General features: G+C 39.9%; 1 protein-coding gene across 1 annotated transcript; it reads left to right on the forward strand.

The window, feature by feature from the left end:
- The first annotated feature begins 3,879 nt into the window (after nt 1-3,879).
- On the forward strand, nt 3,880-5,260 carry CCER1 (coiled-coil glutamate rich protein 1). The gene has a single exon (XM_003783363.2). The coding sequence runs from the start codon at nt 3,880-3,882 to the stop codon at nt 5,113-5,115; it is 1,236 nt and encodes a 411-aa protein (XP_003783411.1). The 3' UTR covers nt 5,116-5,260.
- Nucleotides 5,261-12,118: the final 6,858 nt, after the last annotated feature.

Genomic DNA, 12,118 nt, shown 5'->3' on the forward strand with positions numbered 1-12,118 from the left:
TCTTTATCTCTACCTTGCTGGGAAGAACTAGGGAGATTCTCTTTGCTGGTTTGATGAAGTGAGCAGCCAGTCCCTAGCAAGGGACTGTGGACAGCATCTAGGAAGTGCCCAGTGCCCTTGGCCCCTAGGACATGTGGGCGGCCATTCAGTCTTGACAGCAGCCTGCAACCAACCGATGGAAAGAAGGTAGGGCCCTCAGTCATGGACCCACAAATAAATGATTTGAGAGTTGATTTTCCAGAACTGAACTCATGGATGAAAACCCACACCAGCTAACACTTTGATTATCGTTTACTAAGATATTAAGAAGAGGACCCAGCTACGCTGTCCCTTCACCCCTGGCCACTAAAACATTCAGATAATAAACGTATGAGACTCTAAGTAACCAAGTTCATTGTTATGAGACAATAGAAAACTAATAGACTATATAACAACATGGCAAATGTGTTGTATTATAATTAGAATCAGAATATTTTATTTTGCAGTATTTAAAGAATATGGACCAATTAAAAATAAGTCCTTATGTTGGTCAGTGGGTGCTAAGTTATAGTTAGCTAGGAGAAATATGTTCTAGTGTTCTATTGCACAACGAGGTGACTAGTCAACACTAAAATATTATATACTTCAAAATAGCTAAAAGAGAGGATTTAAATGTTGTCACCACAAAGAAATGATAAATATTTGAGGGGATAGATATGCTAATTAGCCTGATTTGGTCATTCCACAATGTATACACGTATTGAAGCCTCGCCTCCTACCCCATAAATATGTACAACTATTTGTCAATTAAAAATAAAATGAGGGTGGGGCCTATGGCTCAAAAGGGTAGGGAGCAGCCCCATATGCCAGAGGTGGTGGATTCAAACCAAGCCCCGGCCAAATAAATAAAATGAAACTATTAAAAAAAGTCCTTAAAAATTCCTCAATTGAATTTTTGACTGTAGTAGTTAATATATCCCGGTAGTAAGTTTTCTTGGATAATTTGTCATTTCATAACAAATCTATATTTGTTTGCCTGAAAGAAACTAAAAATCATAAATGAAAATAAAAATCATAAATTGCTGCTTCTCTTAGAAAGAATGAAGCAAAACAAAACTGAGTCAAGGAGGATGACTAATAGGGAGGATACCTATTCTCACATGGAAAAAGTGTATAAAGCCAAACTTATTTGTACGTGTATAAAGATCACGTGAACTGATCAAAAATGATGTCCTTGATTATCTATACATGAGTTAATGCTCTTTTATAAGACAAAAATAAGTTGATGGGAATTCCACCATAGCAATAAGGTCAATTTCTAAAGTTCTCAATTAAAACCTAATATAATATACATGTCACATGAAAAATAAATCTGGACTGTCACCAGCCCATTTTGAGTCAAGCAGAGGAGGGTAAGAATAACAGCCAAAGGCAAGAGTCTATTATCTACAAACTGACACTGGAGACGGCAAAGTGTCACATTCTGTTCTTTGAGTCAAGCAGGCTTGTCCTCAGCAAACCATAGAACAAACGAGACAGAATAAAGGCTGTGAAGTCTTCTGGTCCCACGGTAGCAGCTGGAGTCCTAATCCAAGAACCCCCATACTGTTCTCAATTTTCAGCCAGGGATGCATAAACGACCTTGGCTAGCTTCAGGGCATTCACACATTTTGCCTCTCTGGCATTAATGGAGGCTTGTATAGACTGAGTTCCCAGCAGGCAATGATCCATTTTTCACAATTCCATTCAGCACAGAAAAGTAATAAGGAAATACACTCCAAAATGATTTTCTCTATGATCAAGCCTGGTAGCACTTGGTTGGTGTTTCTGCAAAGTGGGGATGGCTATTTTTGCCTGAGGCAGAGGTATCTTTGCATATACAATATCACCTCCTTTACAAGTCCTCAAATATTGAAATATTGACTTGTGACCATGATGACAGTTACTAGGTACATATGGGGTACCCGCACTAAATTCTTTAAGGAATTACAGTCAGTCCTCACATCATATCATACTTAGGTTCTTGGAACTTGCCATTTTAAGCATAATGATATACAATGGAATGATTTTTCCCTCATCAACGTTATAAAGAAAGGATTTTGAAATGAGGTTATTCAATGCGATGCCCTGTAGTATGCAGGAACCTATCCAGAACATTAAGCCCATTACTGATCTTGTTTAGACCTTAACATTAACACTATGGAATAGGTGCTAAACTATAGTCATGATACTGGTAAGGAATTTGAGGCTGATACAGGTTAGTAACTGGTGAGTTGAAGTTGAATTCTAGCTACAGAGGGTGCCCCAAAAAGTATACATATTTTGAGAAAGAAGATAAACCTGTATTAAATTTGTAATACTCAAGTCATGTTTGATGTCTGCAATGACAAGAGGTGCCCACAATTGTATTCATATTTTATTCTTTTGTTATCAGTATATGTTATAATTTTAATACAGTTTTTTCCTTTCTTAAAACGTACACTTTTTTGGCGCCCTCTGTGTTTAAGTCAAAACCTGTATACTTAACCAGGATAATTTAAAAGCTCATAATGTACGTGCTATAAGGTTAAGGAACAAAAGACATGACAATTAGAATACTCCTATTCTCAAGGACAAACCCAGGGTATCCATCCTGGTGATAATGTTACTTCAATCAACCTACGTATGTATGGTATATTACAATTAGCAAAGTATTCCCCATATGTATGACATTTACGTATCTCAAGAATCCTCTTTTTAAGGTGGGTGGGTAGTATCTATAGCAGTGTGGTTAAGAACTTAACTTTGGATTCAAATAGGCTTAAACACTAGCCTTGGAATTCATCAGCCCCACGACTTTGGACGAATTAACCTTTCAGTTCTGAAAATGTGAAATGTGGTAAGAAACCCATATCCCAGGGTAGCTGTGGGGATTATTTGCACAAGGCCACTGTGCGCTGTCAGCCTGTGCAGTAAATGTTTTTGGTCACATTTCACGTATGATGAACCCCAACTTCCAGGAGTGAGAACAGCTGGCACTGGACTTATGGTAAGGAGTAGGCCCGGTTTTCTGACTCCAAGAACCTTCCTTTATTCCTTGAGCCTCGCCCCCCGCCAAAAAAAAGTGTAGAATGTGGGTTTTACAATATACATATACAAGTTCTCCCACCCCCACCGGGGTCTAACTGAAAAGGACCAAGTTCAAAATCTCCTGCCTCAAAATGATAAATAGGGTTCAAATGAATTGCCTTGAGCTAGTCTGATACACTTAGCACAAACCCAGCCCTTCCCCTTTTGCCAACTTCCCCTCCCCCTGCAAGAATTGCGTCACAAGCCCCCTGCGAACGCTCACGGGGCACTTGGTTCTGGTCGGAACCCCGCCTCTCGCACCAGGAGAACGATCTTGATCCCAATTGGCTGTCGCCGTGGGCAACCAAAGACGCGATGCGCACGCGGGGGTCCCAGCCGGTATTTAAAGGCCGCGACTGCCCGCACCCGCTCAGTCGGGCCAGGACGGTGACGAACCTGGGTTGAGAGGGAGCAGCAAGGTAACGCGCAACCCCTGCCTCCCCGTCCCCAGCCCACGCCTCTGGTGAGGCGGGTGTGTGTGGGACCCGGGAGCGGGTCTCACTGCGTGTCACCCACCAACACCTTCCTCCCCCACCATCCATACCCAGCCCCAGCCCCACCCAACACACCTGGGCGAGACAACCCGGGTGTGAAGGACAAAAGTTTATGACAGACAAGCGCGCAAGCAGGGAGTAGAAACGCCTTCGGGAGAGGAAGGCCTGATCCCTGGGACAGACACGTGGCGCTGCGCGAAGAGACACAGGGTGACCAGGCTCTAAAGACCGTCCGAACTGGCCAAACTACATAGCTTCTAGGACGCTACCATTTAGACCTCTCGGAACACCCTGAACCATGACCCAGACCCTCGACACAAGAGAGGACCCTCTTAATCTGGGTGGCGGCTGGGCACGGTCAACCCCCTTACGCACCTGGTCGTCCTGCCACCGAAGGCGCAGGGGCACTCCAATATACAGGCGACGGCACCGTTACGGCCCCAAGGCAGAGTACGAGCCTCCGAGGAAACAGCCAAAGCATCAGTATGGCCCGGGATCTTGGTTCCAACCACCACCCCGACGGCCCAACTGGGCCGTGTGCTCTAACTGGGGGCGCTGGGGAGGGCCCTGGCGCCCACCTCCGGTGGGATTCTGGAAGCCCCCCACCCCAATGCAAGTGATTCGGGTGTATGGTCTGAATCCGTTCTGCCTTTGCTGCTGCTCCTGCTGGCGCGGGCCCTGGAACCCCGGCTGGGCGAGACCTCCAGGCAGGAAGAAGCGCTGGGGCCGCAGGGGCCGCCGCCACCCTCGCCGCTCCTCCCCGAAGAGCCCGCCTCCAACGCAGGTGGATCTGAGAACGCTGCTGCGGCCCGTCAACTTGTGCGGGTGGCGGGCACCCGGCATGCGAGCGCCGCAGAACACCACTCAGTTCATCATGAACCAGATCTACGAGGACATGCGGCAGGAAGAGGAGCTGGGGCGCCAGCAGGAGGCGCTGCGTGCGCAGCAGGCTAAGGCCCATAACCAGGTCTCACCAGGCGGCTCCTCAGGAAACAACGCGCCCCCCAGCGGCGGCGAGGACGACGCGGAGCTGCAGGAAACGCTGTACAGCTTCATGCAGAATCCCTCTCTGCTAGTATTCACCCCTACACCGGAGGAGGGGAACCAGTCTCCCGCGCCGCAGCAGATGGAGGAAGAGAAGAATGAGGAGGAGGAGGAGTGTGATGAAGAAATGTGCGATAGGAAGGAGGAGAGCGAGGAGGAGGAGGAAGCGGAGGAGGCTGAAGAATATGAGGAGGAGGAAGGGGAAGAAGCCGAGGAAGATGAGGAGGAGGCGGAAGAGGCTGGCTACTTGGAGGAGGGGGAGGAGGAGGAAGAGGAAGGAGAGGAGGAGCTGGAAGAGGAAGAGGAGGGGCTGGAGGAAGAGGAGCAGAGAGGGGAAGAAAACTTGCCCTTGGAAATGCCTTTATCCATCCTAGTAGGGGCTGAAGAAGAGGGAGAGAACTATTTAAATTGTCCTTACTTAAGCCCAGAACAGTTAATTCCCCAAATGCCACAGGAAACTCTACTCATGGTACAGGACATTAACTGTTAGACATCAGGAAAGGGATTGAGGAATGAGATGGAACTGATTTGAGGCTAAATGGATTAGCAATTTATTAAAAACTGATTAAAAAGTGAGTTCCATTAATAAACATATCTATGTAAATCCCTTCTTTGGCCATTATAAAATATTTGAACATTGATGTGTTTGTGTATGACTATGGGTGGGGGTGGGGGAAGCTTTCAAAAATAATTTTATTGAAAATAATTAAAGGCCAAATATTTTATTACTACAGCTTGAATATTTTCATTTGGTGTTTTCTCCTGTAGACTATTGAGAGTTGGTTTTTAAAAAAATTCTGGCAATGCTGAAAGAAAAGGTGTCTCTTTTTGTAACAAATTTCTACAACTTTAGAGATTTTGACTGATGTTTGAGAAGCACACGCCATGACTATTGAATGTCCACCAGTGCTCTTAACATAACCGACGCCATTTTAAAACCCTGTATTTTTCTAACATTTTTTTTTCTTGTAGATTTTTCACCTCCAGAGTTCATTTTTGAGGGTTGTATTTTGGTAACCCCATTTGCAGTCTGTTGTGGCATCGCTCATTTATATTCCTTGTTCCACAGTGCTATGGATCTTCCTCAGAAGAACATGAAGTTGCTTCTGTGGAACTGGTTATCTGCCATGGCCTCAACAATCCATAATCCATGCATGGAGAGGATTCCCCATGGTCAGAAGTCAACTTGCACATCTAGTTAAAATCCAAGGTAACTGCGTGGAACATAGCTTAGGTTTTGACGCCGTGTTCCTGGATATAATCCTTGTCATAAGTTCAGAGGATCCATAAAAATTGTTTTTGCAGAATGGATTTTTTTTTAAAAAAGATTATTGTCCTTTTGGGGGTGGAATAACTTTATTTTCCCAGTTTGTCCTCCTTATAAAGGAGAGTAAAAGATGTGTAGGTGTGAGCCTGTGTGAACTGGTTTCTAATAATGTCTAAGCAACTGCCTTTGGAGAATACATCATTTAAAATAATCCCTTTTGTTCAGATATTTTTAGGAAGTAATTATATTTTTTCCTGGGTACTTAATAAAATGTTCCATCAATAGCATACTTCCAGAATATCCCTAGATGAAGAAATTGAACCTGCCCTCTCAAAAATTTTATCTTTTGCCTTTGAATGACATCTTAGTATTTATTTGTTGAAAAGAAATCTATATGATGATATCTTATCTAGATGTGGATTTTTACTCATATAGCTCAGTCTAGTATATTGCAGCTTTCAAGATGATAAGTTTAAGCTGTTAAATAATAAAAAAAGTAAAGTATTGAATGAAAGTATCTCGTCTCTCGTTCTTTGAATATCAGAATTCTATGTAGCAATGCATCAGTGGTCAAGAGCATAAACATAAGAATGAGGGGGGAGCTAACACAAACATTGTAGGAATTTTAAAATTGTACCAAACATTCCAAATGACAGCACTGAATAGCCAAACATTTAATTTTACTCTTAAGGAATTAATACTTCCTACATGATGCAATTTCTGAATAACTTAACAAAAGCATTTTAAAATTTGCCATCCATATTAGTTTTATTTCTGTTCTAATGTATATCTGTAGAGGTAAATCAAGAAACCTATTCCTGATTTAGTCAATCAATCCTTACAAGTCATATCCTTTAAATATTAAAGTCACTCGAAATAATCACTAGGCCAAACTTCAGTAGGTTCTCATTAAAGAAGCCTTTTCATTTAGGGTTGAATTTCTTCACAATCACAGCTAGACAATTCACAATTCCTTCCTTCAAAAGATTCTACTCTCAAACTTAGAAATTCAATTGCCTCCCATGTGGTGACTAATCTTTGTAAGGGACATAAGCAAGATCAATTCCTCAAGAAACAATATTCTAGTTCACATACCATCATTCAATAAATATTTGCAGAACTAGTAAGGACCAAACACCATTCATAGTGATAAGGATACAATGTGGACAATATCCCTGCTCCCAAGCTGCTTACAGTTCATTAGAAAAGCCAGACAAAGAGTTAGACAAATTGGTCACCACTAATTTGTGAATTCTCCAAGAATTCTAAAGGAAATACACCACCATAGAAGCATGTATCACCAGGGAACCCAAGAGTGAGGCTGGCGATGTTTGCTGTGGGCAGAGGGAACCCTGAGTCTAAAGGCCAAGAGCTGGGAGAATGGAACTTGGTGTAGTTGAGAAACAGAGGACAGAAAGACCAAAGTTTCTGAAAGGAGCGACCAAGTGAGAGAGGTAGGCAGAAGCCCCACGCTGTCTATTCACTGCTGTGCCATCCATATCTTCTTGGAATAGATACCAGAAAAAATAGTGAAAGGGTGAAAGGAGAAAAGTATTATCCATCAGCAACTTTCTACCGGAATTTATTTATTTATTTTTTTGTTAGATAAATTTTGTTATGGTCACCTTACTAATCCCACAAGCAAATATAAAATGATTAAGCTTTGTTGGGGTTTGGAGGGATTGGTCATGCCAGTGTACCCTTCATTCCACTTTCTGAGACCTCCTCGCCTATTATCATGGAAGGAAGGGAGATGCTCGGGTCGTTGCTCAGCATGATTGGAGCAGCATAGTTCTCAGTTCCCATGGAGAACTTCTTACAGTTGATTCAGGGATGATGATTCAGTAGGCTTTAAAGAATTAGTATGGCTCCGAAGAAACACAGTCTTTAGTTTTAGAGTAAGCATACACTTGAAGAAAAAACCAATTCTTCAAAATAAGTTTCTTCTTATTATTGTCATTTCAAAACTTTATATGGTGAGTACAGTGAAATGATGTGCCACTTTTCTTTCAAGAATAGAGCAATTTTTTTGTCAATTGTCAGAAAAATGACATTACAAATCATCACAGACATATACAGAAGGCCTAGACTTGACAATCATCTTTGCTGTCTATTCCAAGGTGTTTTTACATGTAGGAATCCTGGTTATTTTCCTCTCTGAGTGACAGCATTTCTTGAATTATTTATTTTGTCCCCCCAGTAAAAATTCCAGAGGAATTTTTTTTTCAGTGAAAATATTAGCCCCCAAAGGTGTTAAATACACTTGACATTTAGAGATCAACCCTGAGCTCTGAGTATGATTTCATAAAACTTTAGAACATCTGTATGTGAACAAGATGGTATTCTGACATAATTAGTTCCATTATCTAAAATAATCTGCCAGCGATATCTATGGATTTGGGAAGTAAATGATACATCACCTCATGAGTGGGTTTTGGGTGAGGGGGTGGATAAGACTAAGAAAACAGTGTCCTTAAAATTTATTTTTATTTTAGTAGCACAATAAAGTGATATATGCAGTTTTATCATATGTCTTCAGATGGGTTCCTGTTGATTAAACAATTGAAAGTTACTTGATGTTTCCAACTCATTGGTCTGAGTATTTAAAGCAAAATCCGAATGTGGCTATGTCTTAGCTGTTTCAATACTAGCATTTTTTCTGGACCTATTCAGTTTTAGATAATTAGTGGAATGCAACCCAATGTTAAGGTCAGCTGATGGAAAAAAGATAATAGGTATGAGGTGGCGCCTGTGGCTCAAGGAGTAGGACGCCAGCCCCATATACCAGAGGTGGCGGGTTCAAACCCAGCTGTGGCCAAAAACTGCAAAAAAAGAGAAAAGAAAGAAAGAAAAGAAAAGATGTAAATGTGGAATGGGAAGAGCTGGATGTGGGTACCCTGTAGCCTTAGTGACTTGTCGTGTTAGCCACTTGCCTTGGTTTTCTGTTTCTTCAAAGGTGGTGATCATACTCCATTATCATGTAGGCTTATTGTGAAGACAAAATTTCCACTATTTAAGAAGATTTATAATATAGGAAATCACTGTTTCTGGTTACACATTCAACTGTGTTTTATAAAATTATCGTTTCTCTTAACTTTTGATTATGATCAGTCTACATTTATTAGCAAGGCCCAGGAAAAGTTACTTCAATTCCGTTGAACCAAGATATCCAGATATTTCAGTTGTTACTACTAAACTAAGCACACAGAAAAGTAAATGCCCTTGAAATTTATTTAGTTTTGGCGCCTGGTACAACAGTGTGCAAATGTGCACTGCACACATGGTTTTGCCTCTGTATTGGAAGTGTGGTCCATGAACCAGCAGCCTCCACAGTTGAGACCATATTTGAAATGCTGAAGCCCAGGCTTCCCAACGGACCTACTGAATTAGAAAACGTTGTCTTAACAAGGTCTCTAAGTAATGTACGTGCACAATAAAGACCTAGTAGTGTAGGGGTTAGATCCATTGCAACAGTCTTATGGGACTTTAATGATTAACATTATGCTTTGTACATCGAAACTTTTATCACTTGCTACATGTGTGACTTCAGGTATGTTACTGAAATTTTGGCTTCTCCTCTTACTTGTCTATGATATCTACCTCATGGAATAAATGAGATTATGAAGGTTAAATGGGCCAACACTTACCAAACACCGAATAGTGGCATTCAATACCTTCTAATCATAACTACAAGTATTCAATAAATAAATAAGGCTACAGACATATTATGTGCTGTCTAAAAGTAATTTGTTAGTGATGGGAACAATTGTGACTGTCAAATCTCCCAAGATAATATAATTATTTATTAACTCTTTCCTGTGTTCCCTAGGATAACCACAGTTACATTGCTTTGAGCTGCACATACCAGTATTCAGACTATGAAAACCAGTTAAAGCTTTCGAGCTAAACTCATTCCCAAGATAACATTTTTTGTCCTCTCTCCTTCTGATCTTACCCAAGGTATTAATGTGACTGACATTAATACCCTAATAGTCAGTATGAAAAATTATCTGCTCTTTCCCATATAAGCAATGGATATTTGAATACATCCTTTCAAAATCAAAATACATGCAACTGTAGTACTTGAAGAAACTATTTTTGTTGGTAGTTGTTTGATAGTTTACATAAATTATATGATGACAGTCTAACACACTGATTAAATGTATATGTGTATCAATATACCTGCTGGAAAAAATACCTGAGTGTGATAAATTGGTCTAAACATTGTTGTGTTGGTTCTCATCTATAATTAAGTAAAACTAAAATTTTACTTTAGAAAATTATTAATAAGAATTTATGGGTAATTTTATAGGCATGTAAGATAACTTGATGTCATTCATCATATTATGAACTTATTGAAGGTTTTGTTTTATGTGACAATTGAAGTTAAGCTCATTATGGATATAGATATATGTTAGGCCAAACAATATTAAATACCACTTATGAGACACCTTTGGCAAACACTTGCTCAGAATATAAAGCTTAGATTTAAAAAAAAAAGACATTTGAGCATATGCAAGATTCTTAATATACATTATCACATTTAAACATACTGCCCTGGGCCTCATATGTTTTATTTTCCTTTTACAGATGAATGACTGAGGTTCAAAAAAGGGAATTATTTCAGAACTCAATTTCTCCAATTTTATTTCTTTTCTTTATTTATTAAGTCAAAATTTTAGTTCAAAGTTATAGATACATGAGCACACTGTTCTATTTAAAACCACCTCTAGGGAGACTATTGTCTCTTTAGTGAGAAATTGAGAATAGAGGCACCTGAGGAAGAGACACATCTCTGTCTCAAATATAATTCTTACCCATGCTCACACAAAGTCAAAAGTATGATATGCAAGGTTGATTCACCCTTTCTGGGCCAGTGAGCTGGGCTCAAACATCCTCGAGTAAGAATGTTTTCCACGTGGTCAAGAGGAGTTAAGAGTGATTTATTTGGAGAGATCAAGAAGCTGAAGGACACCTTAAAATACATTACTCTACCTATATATTGCTGTATAGTAATATGATGTAGTGGTTATACTACTGGGCAGGGTGGGCGGTAGGGAGGCAGTGTTTGACACACAAGTATTCCTGGAACAAACTATACTTAGATACTTCTCTAGCAATGTCTCAAATCAAGCATACTTTCACTTCAAAATATGTTCAGTCAAGATGGATATAACAAGTGCAGAATTTAACTTTTAGATGTCAACCATTTAGGAAACCTGCTTATATATAAACACACGTATAAAAACAGGCACACAGCTGATTTCCTGTCACAGAAAAATGCTATATTCAGAAGGACTCCCAAGAAGAGAGACCAACAATCACCCTCTTTTGAGTCGTGGACAACTATAGATGTTATAGATAGAACTATAGTATTCTATGTAACTATAAGCACTAGCTCCTAATGCCTTATAGTTTAAAGCCCCTAGTGACCTTCAGCAACTTGCCAAGGTCATTTCTCCATTGTAGATGCTATAGTAGTCCAGGAGAATTATCTTAGTGTGTGAGAGTGATTTCTACCTTGGAGACCAGGCACAGATTTCTAACTCCAGTTCCCATCCGCTGTAAGAGTATCTGTAGTTATCTGTGCTATTGTAATTTTGAAATATACAAACATATAGCTTTAAACCAAGGGCTTATAGACTCTTTTGACTCCCTTCATTTTATTTAAACAGTATTTTAATGTTCCCTCTATGAAGATCACATACAGAACTTTTTTTTAGATCTTAGAATTCATGGTCCTACTTCCAACAATAAGTAGTTCCAGTATAAAGGATTTTTTAAAAACGTGATCTTTGACTACCAATTGACCCTAGTTTTGAACTAAAGGAGAAATAAACAAAGGCAATACATTCCAAACACAAAAAGGACTTACTTGGATGTATTTGGACAACCTTTTGGTAAAGTAATTCTAATCTTTTATACAATTGTTCATATTACATTGAACACACCATCCTGGTAGGCTGTTTCATTCTCAATTATTATGTTTTTTGAATGTCGCATTTAAAATAGATTATTCTAAATTTAAGACATCCATACAGACTACAAGCTTAACAGTGCAATCTCCTCATGATCTGGAAGCTGTATTTCTATTCATCTTTGTATCTTTCCATCACACTATTAAACTTACGCTGCCTAAATTCAACATTGCAATTTTTAATAAATAAATGTAGTGCAATACTTAAGAGAGCTGAGACCCTACCAAGAGTTGTAATAAAATGTGATG

Source organism: Otolemur garnettii, unplaced genomic scaffold, assembly GCF_000181295.1.
Source record: "Otolemur garnettii isolate 467f Iridium unplaced genomic scaffold, OtoGar3 scaffold00007, whole genome shotgun sequence".
Classification (NCBI taxonomy): Eukaryota; Metazoa; Chordata; class Mammalia; order Primates; family Galagidae; genus Otolemur; species Otolemur garnettii.